Source organism: Ovis aries, chromosome 4 (assembly GCF_016772045.2).
Source record: "Ovis aries strain OAR_USU_Benz2616 breed Rambouillet chromosome 4, ARS-UI_Ramb_v3.0, whole genome shotgun sequence".
NCBI lineage: Eukaryota > Metazoa > Chordata > Mammalia > Artiodactyla > Bovidae > Ovis > Ovis aries.
In genome coordinates, this window is record NC_056057.1 from 100,251,981 (window position 1) to 100,272,226 (window position 20,246).

Sequence of the window (20,246 nt, forward strand, 5' to 3'; positions counted from 1 at the left end):
TTTTCCTTTTAGACTCAGGAAACACCCACTTCCCTGAAGCCCACCTTGGTCCTCAGGGCACAAACGTATGGGTCTCAGCTCAGAGCCAATTCCAAGGCATGGGATGGCAGACAACGCGCCAAACCTCCATGTGGATCAGCTCCCTAGACCCTCTTCACCACACAGTCACACGTGCCCAGATGCATCTCAATTCCGGTGGTGGGAATAACTGCCTTGAGGCTGGGCCACCAGACACATCAATTATCCTCTCATTTCAACTCAATGACAGAAAAAAAAAAATTAACTTGGTCAAGGCCATTATTTACTCTTTATGAAGCTGTGTGCCCTAATTTACTTATGCAGCACATGTTACAGAAGCGCTGCTCTATGCCAGACATTGTGCTAACTGGGGTGAGAGGATGGGGCACGAAGATGGGTAAGACACAGTCCTCCTCCTCAAGGAGCTTACAGCCTAATAATGGGAGGTAGAAATATGTAAATACACTCAGAGTGCAGTCCGGGGCCTTGAACTCTATGTTGCTTCAAATAGATCATTAGAATTCCCAGACATTGAAATGTAGGTATATATATGCTCTCTGAAAGAGCGTGTCCTCCTTTCTTGACATCATATTTTGTGTTTCAGGCAGGAGAGCAAGAAAAATACTATAGAGAGTAACCTGAAAGAAATGAAAAATGAGCCTCTGGAAATAGTATGAAGGTCTTCGTATGAGGGTAATTAATAACAACAAAAATAGCTTAACATATAAATGTTGGAGATAGATTGACTAAACAACAAATCTGGAGAAAAAAAAGCCACCCAGGATTTAGCACAAAAATTAATGAATGATCTCTATAAGAGATGCTGTTATCAACGTGAAAACAATGTTAGGATGTGTTAACAGGAATGTGGCAGGCAGTGCTGGGACTTCAGCCAGCCACATTCAGCCTTGGTCAAGCCTTTATTATGTCCAATTTTGGTTTCTCATTTGAAGAGTTGTTAAATTTCAGGCTGATATTAAAAGGATGGAAAATAGGCATTGGCATCTAGCCTAGAAAAGACGAGACTGAAGGATGACTTAATACCTGTGGCCCTAACAGAGATAAGTGGATTTCTATTTCAGGCACAGGAAGTCTAGTTCAATCACTGAATAAATTGAGCATTTAAGAGTGATTAAACGCTGGGACCTTGACCATGGGATGTCACCTTAGAAGTACAGCACTTCAGCTCTGCCACTTTCAGAATATTGTTCACTCTCCATCTTGCATTAATATTTTAGAATGCATATCTTATCTCCCTTTGGGACTGCCCTTCTTATCTTTGGAGGCCTCATGGCTCTTAACTCTATGACTTGCTTGTAATAAATATCCAAATAGTGTTAGGTAGGGGGAAGGTGCTGGAATGGAAACTATATGGCCACCATTATGAGGTCGACAAGGGAATGGAGCAGCCCAAGCTGTGTTACAGGCCTGGAGTGAGTGAATAGTTCAGAGAATTGTCTCAGCAAAGGCCGTAAACATTCTTGTGATGGACAGGGCACTGCACCGGAAGACTATGAGGAGGGGTAAATGATGGCTCTCCAGAACAGTCCATACAGCCCTCCACCCCCTCCCCCACCCAGCCCAACACACATTCCACAGTGGGAACTACAGACTTTAGCTAAGACGTGATATGGAAGGAGAGACAAGGAAAATACTGGATGGCAGAGAGCAGAAGAAAGAAGGAAGAGTAGTCTGTAATTTCTGCAAAAGGAGATGGAAAAGGGAGAAACATTTCACAAGAAGCTTTCTCAGGAAGATCTGTTAAAAAAGCAGTAATCCCAGGAAAATACAAAGCAACATCATTTAAGTGAAACATGTTCAGTACCATTCAGGGAGGGGATTGGGGAGGAGGGTGATGCTTCAGCTGTGGAAGAAAGACTCTGAGAGGCCACAGGAAAGGAGGAAAGATGTCGTTAACCCCTTCACTCCTGTTCCTGGTGAGCGGCTGTCTAGGCAAGATCTTTTGCCTCATTCTAAGAGTGTAGTGTCTGTGAACTTTTCTTTATAAGAAAAATTTTCTTCAAGAACTTTTAAAAACATCCTCTTTAAATTACTTGACTGGTTGCCTCTCATGTGTTTAGATTTCCTTTGACTTTAAGTTGTTTCTGTAGGAGGTGTGTGTGCGTGTGTCTGTCTGTCTGTCTTGAGTGCATTAGGATAGTACATGGGTTACTTCCCACATACCTCTCTTTTCCCTAGGGAATTGATCTAAGGTAGAAGCTGTTCTTAAACAACCATTGCAGACCATAAAATCTGGAACAGATCATGGAGCTCCTACCTCCATGAAGTAAAGTTATTTTTTAATCATATTTTATTAATAAAGGACCACCCTGTGGTGGGAGCTTATTTCTTTCTATAGCACTGACCTCCTTCAAACCTTCCCAGCCCAGAATCTCTTTGACGAAAAATAAAACAAACTATCTAGAAATGGAGGGTGCTGTCAGTCATTTCCTTGATGCTGGAAAAGATTGAAGGCCCGAGGGGAAGGGGACAACAGAGGATGAGATGGTTGGATGGCATCACTGACTCGATGGACATGAGTTTGAGCAAGCTCCGGGAGTCGATGAAGGACAGGGAAGCCTGGCGTGCTGCAGTCCATGGGGTTGCAAAGAGTTGGACACAACTGGGTGACTGAACTGAACTGATCAGTAATTCAAGAGTGACCCAGATTTTCATTCCTACTAGTAAGAGGCCAGAAACGTCACATGTATGACACCTTCTCTCTTGCTAAAGGATGACTGGCCCAGCTGCTCATAGTTCCAATGAAGGATCATTACTTCGGTTCTCAGAGACACCAGTTCTGGCAGTCGGACTCTGAGTACCTGAGTCTGTGCTACACAGTGAAAGCACATGTGCATGGTGGTCTCTGCAGAAACAGACGCTGTTCACAAATGACCTTCTGGTGTGTTCTTCCTGATTCCTCTCACCTCGCCTCTCCAGCCCCTGGCAGCTGGACCTCAGAGGGCTACCTGGAAGCAACTGCCTACTCCAGCCCCACTCTCATCTTGTGATTCTCTCATCTTCCTGCCTCTCAAATGCATCCAGTCTCCCTCTCATTGTCCTCTGCGCTCTCCCTCTTCCACACTGGAGTCTGACTGAGCCCCAGATCCATTCCTCTCTTTGCTGTTGTCATGTTAGTACCCTATTAGGTAGCAGGAGTTATGACATCCATTAGTTTTACAAACTGAAGACAGACAGCTACTTCCCAAACACATTCCATTAATTACCAGGGGCCAGCTACAAGAATGCATGATTTCTCTCTTTCTATCTGTACAACTAGGGAAATAACTTGGTGGATATGTTTTATATAGCTGGCCATTAGCGTATTTTCAGTGCATGAATGTCAGCATGTTAGTGGAAAATTACTAAATTCTTTCTCTCCTCTATGTGTGTGTGCATGTGCGTGTGTGCGTGTGCGCGTGTGTGTGTGTGTGTGTGTGTGTGTGTGTGTGTGTGTAGAAAAAAGTCTAGCCTGGAAGAACCACTGAATTTTTTCCAGGCTAGTCGATTTATGAGTTTATTCTGATGATGCCAAAATTATACTTGCCACCTCAGAATTGGAGTGGGAGTGGGAAACAGGAAATCAGGAGGTGAAATGTATTCCCAATGTCGACTGAGTCCCATAAGCAAATGTATTGGTTTTCTATCACTGCTGTAACAAAGAACCACAATGGCGGTGGCTTAAAACAGTACCAGTATAAACTTACTATCTATTGTTCTAGAGGTACAGAGTCCAACACAGTTCTCTCCAGGCTAACCTCAAGGGATAGATAGATAGGGCTGCATTCCTTTCTGGAGGCTCTAGGGGTAAATCCATTTCCCTGCCTTTCCAGTTTCTAGAAGCCGCCACATTCCTGGATTCCTGGCCCCATGCTTCTATCTTCAGTGCCAGCAAGGTCATCTCTCTGGCCACTATAGCCACATCTCCTCGTGACCTCAGCGGGAGAGGCTTATCTCATTTTAGACCTTTTGTGACTAAGAGTGAGCACATCTGGATAATCCAGGATAATCTCTCCACCTCAATGCCTTTAACTTAATCACATCTGGAAAATCCCTTTTGCCGTGTAAGGTAACATATTCACAAGTTCTGGGCATTAGGACATTGGATGTCTTTGGGAGAAACATTATTCTGCCTGCCACAGCAAATCACTGAATTTTAGAGGAAAAAAATTAAATGGGAAAAATGTGGTAGAAAGAGGAATGGCAAAATGTCTCAATACATGTATCTATCACAGCTTTGGAGCAATAAACTCAAACCAAGTCAGTATTTTATTAAAGCCTCTTGTGTAATCTCTAATTTTATGAGTGTCTTGTGCACTTTGAGTAGTCTATATACATTGAATGATAGATAATATACATAATCAAAGGGATGTTTAAAGGTGTATATTCATAATGTGTGTGTGTGTTAGTTGCTCAGTAGTGTCGGAGTCTTTGCGACTCCATGGACTGCAGCCACCCAGTCTCCTGTGTCCAAGGAATTCTCCAGGCAAGAATACTGGAATGGGTTACCGTTCCCTTCTCCAGAGGATCTTCCCTACCCAGGGATCTAATCCAGGACTCCTGCATTGCAGGCAGATTCTTTACTATCTCAGCCACCAGGGAAGCCCATTCATCATAGTATATGGAGATAATTAACTCTGAAATTCATTAAACTCTATTACTCTATAAACTATGACTTTGAGAAAAGCATAGGACTTAAGCAGAAACACAACCAACATTTTCTAGTTAGTGAAAGTGAAGAGAAGATTTAATCTAACTAAATTAAACTTCTTTAAGTTGAGCACAAGAGAACCTGCTTTGGTTCCTCTCCGTGACTTGGGGTGAACTTTTGAAATGCTCAGTGCTTTTCATCCATGCTTGCAACATGAAGCCATAGATCTCAAAGATTTTTTTTTTTAATCATGTGAAGGATGTGAATCAATGTGTGAAGGGGATTGTTTCTCCTGCTATATAAATGGCAACCCACTCCAGTATTCTTGCCTGGAGGATCCCAGGGACAGGGGAGCCTGTGGGCTGCCGTCTATGGGGTCGCACAGGTTCGGACACGACTGAAGTGACTTAGCAGCAGCAGCATACCAAAAGAATCATCTTAACCCTACATTGTGGAGATCTGTGTCGTTCAACTGATTTAACAGAAAGCCAGAACCATCAGTATCTTGGTGCCCCAGCAGCAATCTGTTCATTGCTTGTTAGAGATGAAGAAACACATTCACAACTCAGGCCTACACGGAGTGTCATCTCCAGATAGAATCAACACCACCCCCTCCACAGGGGCTGGAATCTGGCTGCTTTCCAAGCTGTTGCTGACCAGGCTCCCTTGCCTGGCCTGGCTGATGAGATCATCACACCAAGTGCCACGGGGGCAGACGAGGCCTGCTGTTGCAACATGTTCCTTCCTCGGGCTGTTGCCTTCACTTCACCAAATGCCCTGTATAACCCGGCATATCTCCGATCGACTGGCTCTCTTCCCTTTGCCTTTGTATGCATTTTTATATCATGCATCTTCCCCTGAATAAAAGGGATAATAGAGGTTTCTCTGATTTGATTTCTCAGTGGGAATTGTTTGCTTTGGAAGCCACCTACACCAGTTCTAATTGAGAACAGAGCTCAGAAGGAGGTCCTGAGAACTGCACCCGGATGAACTTTTTGGTGGGCTGATTTCCGTTGATTTCTTTAGCATTGGATTGTGTATGTGAGCGATCCTAGGGTTGACTGTTTTCCAAAAGCCTGGGCACATGGATCAATCAGTGTCTTTTTCTTTAACTAGTTTTCTACCTTGGAAGGATTCTTTGTAATTGGTCATATAAAGTCTTCATCATGAAAGCTACTGGGGATCCTGGGCCCCGCTGTCCAGTCATAAACATTGTGGAAATCACGAAGCAATCTGGGCCCTTTACAACCTACGTCCAAACATGATGAGCTTCTATTAGAGAGATTACAGTAAAAAATAACAATCAGCTCTCTGATGATCCTGTGCGGAGGGAAAGGGTGGGGAGGAGTAGATTTGGCAAAGGACAAGCCCAGACTTTCGTCACAGGGACAGACCAAAGTGTTAACACAAAGGGAGAACCCGGGAGCATCCCGTACAGTGCATTTCAGCCCAGATAACATGGCACTTCCGCGGGCCGGGTCCACGCCCTGACCGCCGGAGGGTCTCAGCACCTCTGCGCCCGCCCGCCGCCCTTCCAGCTGCAGACATGCTCGCGGGATCCGGATCTCAGGGAAGACGCAGCCTGGCCGCGCTCTCCCAGTGAGTGCTTGCTTCACCTCTTCGGGGGTTTCTTCTTCTTTCTTATAAAGGAATTGCTGTTTTTAAAATGCTTTTTAATTGTGGGAGTGGGAGGAGAGAGGAGAAGCCAGCAGGCAAAGGAAGGCAGTGAGTGTGTAAGTTTCAGACCCGTATGGAACTTTTTTGGTCTCAACTTGGTGGTGGTTCTGATTGGTTTTCCTCGGTTCCATTTTTTGGGGTGGTTCCTAGACCATTTGCGGGGGGTTGATACCTAGGCACTCAGTTTTCTTATTCCAAATACCGATCCACAAAGCATCGGGTTTCTAAAGATCTGCTGTTAATTTAGACCTGAGCCCTCTGCTCGGAATGATCCATCTGCAGGGCTCAGAGACTTTGGGCTAAAGCACACATTGCCCAATCCGTAGAGTCAACAGCCCAAAGCCCTTAATACACTGGCCATCTGACCGTGACAGAACAAGACCCAGAGCACATGCTATCGATCAGAGAACTGTTCAGATAACAGGCTCCAAAGTTTAGGATCCTGGAATCTTAGAATGTTCAAGCTGGAGGGGCCCCTAGGGCTGTTTGCTGAAACTCTTTCCTATAGACTGAGAAACTGGAACCCCAAGGGGCAACTCCTCTCACCCAAAGCCAGACAGCAGTCAATAGCGGGGAAGCCAGTGTCTTTGTACTTGCAGGCAAGGGCCCTTTTCACGCTGGCGTTTATGAGGTTTGGAAAACTCTCTGGGTCTTGGGAAAAGGTACCGCACAAGAGTAAGAACACCAGATGGCCTTTCAGTAAATCTGTCCCATTTTTGAAAGTTTTGGCATCGATTCAGCATGACAATTGTTGTTCCAGTCGCTCCAGCATTTGTGTAACAGTTCATCAAATAAACAGGAACTGAACGGGGTCCTAAAAATGAGACCCACGTCCACTGCACTGGCAGATTTCTTGGATAACCAGTTTCTTTGCGTGTGATCACTCAAGTGTGAGAGCAAAAAGGGGTGTCAGAGGTTATCTGTATGGCTATCAGACTGGTTGTGGGGGGGGGGGTGTTTTTCTTAGCAAAGTTGCTGTTACGAGGAATTCTGTTACGTAAAGGAGATGTTCTGATCAAATGGGTGGTTTTGGATCTAGAGCTTCTCTTCACTGCTGCAGTCCCCATTGCTCATCCCCCCCACTCCCCATCCTTCTCTACCCCACCCCACTCTACCCACTCCACCAAAACTTCCTTGGAATCCTAGGTGTCCATGGAATTTGAGAAACCCCCCAGTTGTGTTCAATGGCTCAATTTCCAGTGAGGAAACTGAGGCACATGGGGTAAAGGGCTGGCCCAGTATTCACAGCTGGTCAACAACAGAGTCTGGAATGCAAGGCAAAGAGCCCAATCTAGGGTGTGTGTGTGTCAGTGTGAATTCCTGGTCCTGACTCTTCTCGCTTTATCATGCCCATGCTTCTATCAGTTTACTTTCTCCATATCTCTCTCACTCTTATCTACTCATCTGTCATTTCCTGAATTTCAGCAGTTACTGCCCCCCACCCCCCCACACACACCTGAACAATTCTAATTGCCTCCTTTCTGGTTCCAGCTTCAGTCTTTGTCCGCTTTCTGACCGTGTCCCCTCCGGCCCTCCCACCCCTTACCCTTGAAGATAGAGCTCACTGTCCTCCACATGGCATTCAAAGTTCTCCACGATCTGCCTTTTGTATCCCTTCCCATTCTGACCGGCCCCCTGCTCTGGCCGAATCAGATTACTCACTGGTCCCCAAAGTCATCACATAAAAGCCACCTCCGTTCCTTGGCTCACCCTATACCTTATGTGGAGAACACTCTATAAGCCTCAGTTTCCCCTCTGAAATGGAGGAACTGAACAAGATTGGGGCTTCTGAAGTGTTCTGTGGAGACCAAGGATTCCAAGGAAGTTTTGGAGTGGGTAGGGCAAGGTGGGATAGGGAAGAGACAGGGAGTGTGGTGGGAGGTAGAGGCAATGGAGAGACGAGGTGTGATTGGAGAGTACAGTAGGGATGAGCGGCTCGATCTCACGTGCTCCTGACTCCATTCCTGTCCTTCAGGCCCTCATCAAATGCTGCCTCTCTCCACAAGGCTTTCTTCGCTCCTCTTTTGTCTCCGCACCACTAACCTTTGCTGTCCATCCTTCTATTATTAGCTTTAAACTAAAGATAGTGGTGAGCATGCCTGTCCTCTTGCAGTAAATGGTAATTCACTTGAGGGTAGGAACTATTTTGACTCTTTAGACCTTCAGCTTCCAGCATGGTGCCAGTGGTCAAAAAAATATTCTTTAACTTTCCCATTATTGGATAAATCAAACTCAGTTCATGTAAGTTCACACTTTTCATTGGAGTCATTTGAACACACCAGAGCTTCTGGACCTTCTGCTTTGGAAGAAGTTTTAGGTTAAATGCCAAAACAGATGCCCAACAAAATGATTTCTAAATTCCTTTGCATTTGCATCAGATAATTTATCTCAGTTTCATCACCTACGGAGCAAGATTGGAAGTATTTCTTTTAGGAGGTACATTAAGATTCCTAAATGCCAAGACCTACCCAGGGTCATGTTATTCTCAGGGGCAGTTGTGAATGGTTTTTCAGTTCTCTGTACTTTTCAAGGTGCTGTTTAATTTGTTCCTGGTACGATTATTGAGAGATTCTGTCACTCGAGGTCTAATATTTTCACCACTTACTTTCTCATTTTCCCAAAGCCTGGGTGAAATCTTCTTGAGTCAAGATATGGGGTTTCCTATAAATAGCCATGCTTTTGCCACATTTTGTAACAAATATAGAGGGGTATATCAATTTTTAAACCATGATACCAAAGAAACATAGGAAATTTTTTAGTTCATGCCACAGTTTTCTGAAGAAACTAAGCAAAAAAATGACAGGGAAATAAGTGTACCCACTCACTATTCACAGTAGCCAAGAGTATCAGGAAACCCCGTTTGTTACAACTGTCTTCAAGGAAAAAGTCAACAGTCTGAGAGAGGAACACTCAGGCGCCTTCTCTCTCACCAAGTAAAGGGCATGTACATTTTGTGACTGTTGATGTGTATACCAAACCGGCCATTTTTGTTCACTTTGGAGTTCAAAGTTTGGCTTTAAATGATTGACATCACTGGACCTCTTATCTGGTTAAGGGTAAAATTACCACTTTCTGTTAGTGGAGAAAAAATTAGAAAGAATGGCAGAGAAACGGGCAGTTGTGCTTTGCCAGTATGGGGCACTCTATAAACAATATTGCTGAATTTCTGCTGGAATGGTGACTATACCAAATCTTTATGGAAATGGTCTCAACTTTCTGCATGTGTCTTCCTAGCCACCTGGCCACAAGCACATTGACTGGGTGCCTGGTGGCCATAGGCCTTTCTTTCCCTCCTGGTTGATGCAATTTGCATTGCTCACTTCTCTTTCCTTCTCCTTATCTTTAACCTATTTCTATCCTTGACATGAGCGCTCACTTCCTACTGCTTCTCACACCCCCTCCCCAGTTCCCCCAAAATGGCTTTGCAGAGGCCAGGCTAGCTGAAGCCAGAGGAATGGGGGCTGGGGAGGTGTTCCTCTACCATCTGGAGGCTAATTTGCCTCTGGCATTCCCAACTGGACCAGTGAGGATGCTTCCCCCCCCCCCCCCCCGCCCCCCATAGAAATGCAGTTTCAGTTCTCAGTACTAGCTTCAGATATATCCTGGGTTTTAAAAGGTGGTTGTGGGCTGGCCCAAGATCCCAACTGCCATGTATAATAATGTTTGAAGTTCCAAAAACCAATTTGCAAATTAAGGTTTTGGAAACAAGCTTTTCATAAATGTAGGACTGCCTGAATTCATTTCCAAGCCTAATTGAGTTTTTAAGAGGAGCCTTTAAAAATCTGTAAACCTCACTCATTTCCATGCATTCATTCAACAAATATTCATTGAGGGTTTCCTGTGCCAGTTAGTGCTGCTGGGACTAGGCACTAAGAACATAAAAAAGAACAAAGCACAGGCTCTGGCTTCAAGATGATCTAGTCTTTTAACCTCTCGCCCACTGCAGGAATGCTCCTCTGTTCTCATCCCACACCCGCCTCCCAGCAGACACACATCCCCGGTCCATCAGGGGGCTGCCGTCAGAACAGCAGAGACACCTGGCCAGCGCCAGCGGCATCAGTGCTCCCCTGTTTTCTCTTTCCCTCTGACCCTCTGAAAGAAGTACTAGTTTCTATTATACTTGAGTATAAACTTAAATATAATAAGTTTATTTTGTGACTCAGTATGTCAGTGACTCAGTGGACATGAGTTTAAGCAAACTCCAAGAGATGGTGGAGGACAGGGAAGCCTGGGCTACTGCATACCACGGGGTCGCCAAGAGTCAGACACGACTGAACTGACGAAGCACACAGGCACCATACATAGCCACACGTATATCTATTTGAAACAAATGTTTCACAAAATAATGCTCACTCTTGCTATGTTCAGTGCCCTCTGATGTTTTCTTTTTTCAAGTTGTACTACTGATTTTTTTTACCTTTATTAAAGTATGACTGACAAATAAGATTATTATTATACATCCACAGGATTCTCCAGGCAAGAATACTGGAGTGGATTGCCATGCCCTTCTCCAGGTCAATTATTAAAGTCTAATTGACAAATAAGCTTATAATATATTTAAAATGTACTATATGACGATCTATAGATTTATACACTGTGAAAGAAGTCCCATAGTTGTTAATTAACATATTCATCACCTATCATATTTACCTTTCTTTCCTTTTTTGGTGAGAACACTTAAGTTCCACTCTTTTAGCATATTTCAGTCGACAACACTGTATTATTAACTATAGTCACTATGTTATCCATTGGATCGTTAAGACTTTATTCACCTTATCACTAAAAGTTTATAGCCTTTTACCAGCCTCTCCCCTTGGCAATCACTGTTCTAGTTTAACTTTTTTATTCAAATTCCACAGATAAACGATAGCATGTAGTATTTGTGTTTCTCTGTCTGGCTTATCTCAGCACAATGCTCTCCATATTCATTCATGTTGTTGCAAATGGAAGAATTACCTTCTTTTTTAAAAAATAAGTTTTGTTGGCCTATAGTTGATTTACAGTGTTGTATTAGTTTCAGGTGTCCTTCTTTCTAAAGGCTGAATAGGATTTCACATTACTATGTACATACTGTATATGTTACAATATGCCATATTATATATACTTACATACACATGTATATGGATCTCCATTCATCCATTGATGAACTATTGTGAACAATGCTGCAATAACATGAAAATACAGATATTTCTAATATAATGATATAGCTTCTTGCCCTCTGATATTTTCTTTAGTCTATATTTCATTAAAAAATGCTAGTCATAACCTACTAAGTAGATTTCAGAAGCTGCAAGCTGAATTTTGAAAGCCACTGACTATATTACATAATCTTGATAACCCTGACCCTGCTAGCTGCCTGTTTCAGAGATCAGCCTAGATACTTAAAGAGAGGCTTTCTAGGTGGGAATCAGAGGGTCTTGATTCTGGTCTAACTCCTTCAGCAATAAGCCCTGTGATCTCCAGGAAGCCACTTCATCTTGCTACAATGCAACTGTAAGATAGAAATGCTTGTGTCTGCTCAGTGTAACTTGCAGGGTGGTAAGACCATCCAGTACAGTGATGTGTGTCAAAGTATATGGAAAAAAAAACTAAGTGCTAAACAAATACAAGTTATTATTAAATAGCCTTATTTTTCCCAATTAAAATTTAATATCAGAGGAGCAACTTGGGGAGACCATTTGTTCTTTATAGAGTTGTGGAAAGATCCTTGCATGGGCTATAAAATTATGCAACTTCACATATGAAAATCTCAGAGTGACATTTGTTTGGGATGTTGTAACTAGGTTTGTATTTAAGAAGCTCAGCCAGGTCATCCTCTTTTCTCTGCCCTTAAATACTTTTTCCGGTTGTAAAATCAAGGAAGCAACTAGGTGGTCGGTGGATTTTTAACTTCTGAGCCAATTTGTGAAGGAGTATGCTTTGCCTGATAGTATCTGCTCTGGCCCACTACATTGATAAAGGCTCATTTCCACTGCTATTAAGACTTTTTTATTAAAAACAACTGACATTAAATAAAAGTAATGAGTAAAGGAGACAGCTTTATTAAGAACTGTATAAAACAATAAATTTCTAAAGAAAATGTGGTACTTTTCTCACTGACCATTCACTTTTTATTTATAACCTTTATTGTAAACTTCTCATGCAGACATTGATTAGAATGCTTCTTACATCTTGATATTGCTATTTAGGTGGTATTTTAGGCTGGTATTTTCTATGCTAATGAATTCCTTTTGAAGGTCTAACCCACAATAGACAGGCTCTTCCAGGCTAGCCGTGTCTTTTCTTTCCATGACTTCTTTCTGATAGTTACAAGGAATAAGCACTCACCTTTTATAGAACTCAATTTGGTAAGTCACTATACCTTGCTTTTTATATGCAACAGAGATAATATGTGCTTAGTCACTCAGTCGTGTCTGACTCTTGCGACCCCATGGACTATAGCCTGCCAGGTTCCTCTGTCCATGGGGATTCTCCAGGCAAGAATGCTGGAGTGGATTGCCATGCAATTCTCCAGGGGATCTTCCCAACCCAGGGATTGAACCCAGGCCTCCCGCACTGCAGACAGATTCTTTACCAACTGAGCCGCCAGGAAGAGATAAAATAATAATATGATAAAGTGAGGACTATACTCACCCCAAGATAATTAGCCACTTTTGCTCTTTGAAGAGTGAAAACATTCTTGCACAGATCAGCGATACCCTACCAAAGGCCACACTTTATAATTATCTTGCATAGTTTCCAGAGAAGGGTACATGAAATACAAAAAATTTAAGTAATTTTTTCAACCCACCTTTAATATGGTTTCATGATATTTATAGCTTTTGTGTGTAATTCCCATAGCTACTTAATGAATTAATATATGTCTAAGAATTGAGTTGAAAATAATGGTTTTCACACAACTTTTTAATAAGAGTAAATTTAAGGTCCAAGGTGGCCTGTGTACACTGAACTTTTGAAGCAGAAGAGATGGCTTTAAAGAAGAGCTGATCACTTACCTCTGCTATTTCTCAGGTAGTCTTTCCAGAGTGAAACAGCACTGCTGGCTGGGAAAAAGGTCTCAGTACTGTTTCTACTGACCTAACCCAGCTTTCAAAGCACTAAATGGGCACATTATTGGCAGGTGAAAACTAGAGCCAGGTATCCTGACTCCCACATCTGTGTTTGAACTTTGGTCTTTGATGAGTGTGTGATTGAGCAGATCTATTAATTTCAGTGGGCCTAAGTTTCTTCATATGTGGGGTGGAGCAGGTGGGGGGAAAGAAAGGTATAGTATCTGTCTTGCAGGTTTAGTGAAAATTAAAGGAATTAGTTACGTGAAGGTGTATAAACCACAGCAGATAATCAGTGTTAAATTTTCCACCTTCCTCTTCCGTAGGAGCTCTTCTTTTCCTACAGATCCTAGAAGAGAAATGGCTTGATATCTTACACCAACAAAGCTACTGGGGTGTAAGATGCTGTAAAGCCAGGTGAATTCAGTTCGTGACTGACATGTGTTCAAAAAAATCCATCTATTTTTAAAAAGTTAAAGGAGCTTCTCATCTCAGATTTTAGCTGTTCCATGTACTTCCGACTTAAAAACTATAACCCATACTGCAATACTTTGGATAACTCTTACAGTTAAAAGAAACTTGCTAAAAATAGGCTTTGGGGGCAAAATATAAAATTGCTACTTTCTAAAACTGGCCTAAACCGGACACATTGTGAAGGAGGACATAGTAAGAAGTAGGAATTTGTTTGCCAAAAACTTTGATGCCACCAATCTCTAAGTAAGCTAGATAGAGAACGCGAGTATAAATTAAGAATATTAACTTTGAAAAAATGCAGATAAAGTTGGAGCTGGACTCAAATCCTAGTTGCATCATTTTATTAACTATGTGCCCTTGAGCTGATTACCTAATCTCACTGAGGTTTTTCAGTTTATTTGTCTATAAAATGAGGAAAAGATATGTAAAGTGGTTAGCACGGTGCCTGGCACTTAGCTCAAAAAGATGTGTGTGGGGTGATAGACAATAATAATTACTGGCATTAACTGAATGCCTAAGGGAATGAGTCTGAGGTAGCTTCCTGGTACAGTAAGCCCCCTACACATGAATCTTCAAGTAGTGAACTTTCAAAGATGTGAACGTGCATTCCGTCAACATCAGGCATGCGTGAAATTGCAGCTTGCCCTCCATCTCCTTGGCAGTCCGTCAGCTCTACCATCTCCCACCTCCACTCCCTCCTCCACTCAGTAACTCTTCTTGCCTGTTCACTCAATGCCAGCCTCTATGTATCAGCTTACTACTATACTTTTCAAGATAATGTTCTTAAAAATGGTTTCTTTATTTTTTGTGGGTTTTTTTTTATGTATTATGTATGTGAAAAGTACACTATTACGGTACAGTGCTGTATAGCCAATTGTGATAGTTGGGTACCTAGGCTAACTTTGTTGGCCTTACAGATACCCTCTCGGAACAGAACTTGTTCATATGTAGTGGACTTACAGTATTCACAGAACTGTGAATGACTGTGATGAGTCGTATTAGTTTCCTAGGGCTCACATAACAGTACCACAAACTAGGTGGCGTAGAACCACAGAAACTCATTGTCTCTCACAGTTTTAGAGGCTAGAAGCCTGATGTCAAGGTGTCTGCAGGACTATGCGCCCCCTGAATCCTATAGGGGAAGATTCTTCCTTGCCTTTTCTGGATGCTGGTGGCCCCAGCTGGGCCTTGGTTTGTGGCAGGATAGCTCTAATTTTTCCATTACTTCTCATGACATTCTCCCTGTTTCTCTTCACATCATCTTCCCTCTGTCTGTCTCTGCGTCTGAATTTCTCCTTTTTATAAGAACTCCAGTCATTGTGGATTGGAGTTCACCCTAATGAACTTATCTTAAATTGATTACATCCTAATTCCAAATAAAGTCATGTCCTGAGGTACTGGAGGCTAGGACTTCAAGGCATTTTTGGAGACAACACAATTAGACCCCACATAATTATGTGGGTACACGGAGTTCCTAGAATTAAATGCAACAAACCTGGGCCTTACCTCTACATTTTAAAGTTTGCTGAGGTCTCCACAAATTGAGTAAACCTTCTGTACCCTGGAGATACCTTATGTGGAAATGGTATTCTGATGTGAGTTTGCTAAGTAATAGATATTCCCGGGGGGATTCCCAGGTGGCTCAGTGGGTAAAGAATCCACCTGCAGTGCAGGAGAAGCAGGTTCAGTCCCTGTGTCGGGAAGATCCTCTGGAGGAGGGCATGGCAGCCCACTCCAGTATTCTTGCCTGGAGAATCCCATGGACAGAGGAGCCTGCTGGGCTGCAGTCCATAGGGTCACATAGAGTTGGACACGACTGAAGCAACTTAGCAGGCATGCACACAGGTACTTCCTGATCACTAAAGGACAAAAGCTCCTTAGGCTCAAGCATTATGGGGCTTTCCTTTTAACCTCAGTGAGTGAAAAGCACCCAAGAAGTATGTATGTCTAGCATAGCCTCTTCTCACCCCAAGGGAAACAGCCTTGAAGTCATAAATTGAACCATGCCAGGCCTGTACTGTATGAGTTAGTATCATGGGAAAGATTTACTTTCCACTTATTCTCCCTCACTTGTATACATTTTTAAACTTCTGACCTTAATTAAACATTCAGTTTGACCCAGGGAAGCATTATAAGTCTGTCTCTCTCAGATCTGAAGACTTGCAGGCTGGAAGGGAGATGCAGTAAAACATTCCCTCCATCCAGGAGCTTAAGAAGGCTAGTTTTATGAGTCTACCTAGAGCTACAGGTAAATCTCAAACCAAGACCCTCAGACACCAGAGGAGCAAAAGGAACACAGCAAAGGTGAGAACTGAGCATATGAGGAAATAAAATTATAAATTACAATGGAAGGCAACTTCATAAATTAGATGGGCTACTAATTCAATGTAATGAACCACACACCAAAATAAACAGTAGAAGGTGCTTGTAATCGTTGAAAAAAATTAGCAAAGTGGAACCATGTTGTTGTTCAGTCGCTAAGTAGTGTCCGACTCTTTGCAACCCCATGGGCTGAAACACATCAGGCTCCTCTGTCCTCCACTATCTCCTGGAGTTTGCTTAAATTCATGTCCATTGAGTTGGTGATGCCATCTAATCATCTCATCCTCTGTTGCGCCCTTCTCCTTTTGCATTCAGTCTTTCACAGCATCAGGGTCTTTTCCAGGGAGTAGGCTCTTTGCATCAGGTGGCCAAAGTATTGGAGCTTCAGCAGAAACACTCGATCCTTAAACTGAATACTGTCCTAGCTTCCTCGGGCTGCCTTAACAGAGCACTACATACTTTAAACCAATGTACTACATACATTAAACCAACAGGCAGGGTTGTTCCCTTTGGAGGGCCATGAGGGAGAATCTGTTCCAGGCCTCTCTCCTAGCTTCTCTTGGTCTCCTGGTCATCTTTAACTCTCCTTGGCATGTAGATATATCACTCCAGGCCTCTGCCTTCCTCTGACATTCTCTCTGTTTCTTCACATAGTCTGCCTTCCATGCATGTCTCTTTCTGTGTCCAGTTTTCTTCCTTTTTATAAGGACTCCAGTCCTATTGGATGAGGGCCCACCTTATGACCATCATAACTTGATTACCTCTGTAAAGGCCTTATTTCCAAATAAGATCACCTTCTGAGGTTCTGGGGGTTAGGTCACCAACCAATCATTTTTTTTTTTTTTCATAATTTTATTTTTTATTTATTTATTTTTGGCTGTGCTGGGTCTTTGTTGCTGCCAGGCTTTCTCTAGTTGTGGCAAACGGGGGGCTACCCCCTAGTTGAGGTGCATAGACTTCTCATTGTGGTGGCCTCTCTTGTCAAGGAGCACGGGCTCTAGCTGCTCAGACTTCAGTAGTTGCAGCACGTGGGCTCAGTAATTATGGATCTCTGGCTCTACAGACTCAGTAGTTGTGGTGCACGGGCTTAGTTGCTCCAAGGCATGTGGGATCTTCTCCGAGACATGTTCTATCCCTCCCAGATCAGGGATAGAACCTGTGTCTCCTGCATTGGCAGGTGAATTCTTTACCACTGAGCCACTAGGAAGCCCCCAACCGATCATTTTTAGAGAGGACACACATCAACCCATTACAGATTCTGAGAGATTTAAAATAACTTTAGCATGACATTGCATAGTTTAATTCATAAGCAGTAAGTGGGATAACTTTCTAGTACAATTAGAATACCAGCTGACTGAAGGATATGGGGGCAGTGTCAGGCCATCTGTTTAAAGCCATTCTGGTGACACTCAGAACCAACCTCTATGCATAGAGTTCTGAACCATCAATTCTCCACTAAGTTTGGGTGTTAAGCCAGCCCCAAAGAATAATAGAAAAGGGGATTATCCTCTTCTACTGGCATGCATGCATTTTCTGGAATGGAAAGATAAAGCTGTCTGATGATAAATTTTACATTTTAACGACAAGTGACATGGGGACTAAGAGAGACAGAGAAAATGAGAGATAAAAAACATTCCACTTACTGCACATTTTTAGCCCCTACTCTTCCTCTCCACACTCCACCCCTCAAAAAAAACAAAAAATACAGAGACAAGGTAGTCAACAGAGAAGGAATAAAGGAATACCAGCAAAAGAATATTTCCCTATGTTTGTTCTGCATTTCTAAGCCTTCTCTGGTGTTAATATTCTCAGTGAAAAGGAGTTTAAGATCATTGAGTAGAAAAATCTCCCTGCCCAGTTCTCCCCTTCATGCTTGGAAACAACAGCATGCCCTGGAAGACATAAGCACAGAACCTATTTTCTATATGATGATGAAGAGGAGGAAGAGAAGGAGGGTAAAAATAATAGTAATAATAAATAATAATAATAATAGTTAGCACTCATACAGTACTTAGAATGTGCCAAGCCCTGTGCTAGTACATTACAAATATGTGTTTATTTAATTCTTCAACAGCATGATGCGTTGAGTACCATTATCTCCCATTTTCGGTCAGTTCAGTCGCTCAGTCGTGTCTAACTTTGGCAACCCCATGGACTGCAGCCCGCCAGGCTTCCCTGTCCATCACTAACCCCCAGAGCTTGCTCAAACTCATGTCCATTTTACAGATGAGGAAAATGAGGCCAAAGAGGTTGATTCACTAGCCCTCTTCCTCCCTGTGTGGGTGTGTAATGCCTGGCTTCTGCCTCCTGGCTGACTCCCGGTGGCTCCCTCCTTTCTCCAGCCTGGATGTTATTCCAGGCCTGTACTTTCACAGCTCTAACCTCTGGTCTTTGAGTGGGAGAATCTGGCAGCAGTTGTAATATGACATCAGATCCTGCTTGATGAGCAAGCTTCTCCTGGTGGAGCAGGGCTGGATGGGGTGAGACGAGTGGTCTGGTGAGGGTCTTTGATCTTTCATGACTCTTTACCTTAAACAACCCACCCAGGGGACTACAGATTGCTTTAAGGGCCCTACAAAGAGGCAGTGAGTGTACCTTTCCCCTATGGTGGGAGAGCTATGCTGTTAATAATCACATGGCTTTCTTATGCTATTTAAAAGACAATAAACTCTTTGAATAATTTTGACCTTTTCCATATCTTAACTTCTCAGTCCTGCCCTGTCAAAGAACTGAGACCTGAAACAAAAGAGACAAGCTATGTCATAGTTGTGCAAAGAGCCCAGACTTTGGTGTCGGCCAGAAGCGCAAGCTAAGATCCTACAGGTATAAGCCTGGGCGGGTGACTTGACTTCTCTGGGCCAGGTTTGTTCCTCTCGTCTGTAGAGGGGATCTGTTGTGTGTGTTCAGTGCTGTTGTAAGGGTTAGATGAGATGCCTCCTGTGCATTGCCTGACACCTAGTCAGTACAGGCAGATCTCACTTTATTGAGCTTCACAGATACTGTGTTTTTTACAGATTGAAGGTTTTGTCAACACTGCATTGACAAGTCTATTGATGCCATTTAATCAACAGCATTTGCTCTCTTTGTGTCTCTGTGTCACACTTTGGTGATTCTTGCAATATTTCGAACTTTTTCATTATCACTGTATTTGCTATGGAGATCTGTGATCAGTGACCTTTGCTATTGTTGTTGTTCAGTTGTTAAATCATGTCCGACTCTTTGCAACCTCATAGACTGCAGCATGCCAGGCTCCACCGTCCTCCATTGTCTGCCAGAGTTTGCTCAAATTCATATCCGTTGAGTTGGTGATACTATCTAACCATTACATCCTCTGCCGCCCCCCTCTCCTTTTGCCTTCAAACTTTCCCAGCATCAGGGTCTTTTCCAATGAGCCAACGCTTCTCATCTTTGATATTACTATCATAATTTTTGGTATTTTTAGCAATAAGGTATTTTTAATTAAGGTATATAAATTGTTTTTTAGACATAGTGCTATTGCACACTTAATATACTGCAGTATAACATAACATAACTTTTATGTGCCCTGGGAAACCACAGAATTTGTGTGACTAGCTTTATTGTGATATTTGCTTTATTGCCGTGGTCTGGAACTGAAACTGCAGTATTGCTGAGGTCTTCCTATACTGTACAAATGGGAGTTATATATCACCACTGAATAAGCCCCCTCACTTTTTTTAAACAATTTGTTTTTAAAAAATTGTTTGCTTCCTTCATTCAAAGTCAAGGTTGGCTGGTCGTATACATTCCTCTTTTTTATTTATCACCAATGTTATTATTTCATATGGATAATGGCTATTGTGTTTAGATCATTAGCCTTAGAAATATTGAACTTAAAACTTTAACACGGTGTAAAAGTTGTTGGCTACAGCACCCAGAAGGCAAGGTGACTCCTGCAGCCACCTTCAGTCTCCTGGGGGTGGGGGGGCGTAAGCACTTTTTAAAAAAAAGTCCCTGAGGGAGCTTGAGGACTTAAAATCTCTGTGGTAGGCTTCAGAGCTCCATCTGAGCAGAACACCACAATTCTATGACATCAT

At 42.8% G+C, this 20,246-nt stretch overlaps 1 protein-coding gene across 47 annotated transcripts in view; it reads left to right on the plus strand.

Moving 5' to 3' along the window:
• CALD1 (caldesmon 1) overlaps positions 1 to 20,246 on the plus strand; it is a 232,443-nt gene that overhangs the window by 148,323 nt on the left and 63,874 nt on the right. For 3 of the 47 annotated variants that reach the window (XM_060414862.1, XM_060414867.1, XM_042248872.2), the window contains exon 1: positions 6,052 to 6,268. The exons of the other annotated variants lie outside the window; for them this stretch is intronic. In XM_060414862.1, the coding sequence (XP_060270845.1) occupies positions 6,216 to 6,268 (53 nt within the window). In that variant the 5' untranslated portion in view covers positions 6,052 to 6,215. Of the gene's footprint in view, positions 1 to 6,051; positions 6,269 to 20,246 lie in introns of those variants that run through there. 47 annotated transcript variants of the gene reach the window in all.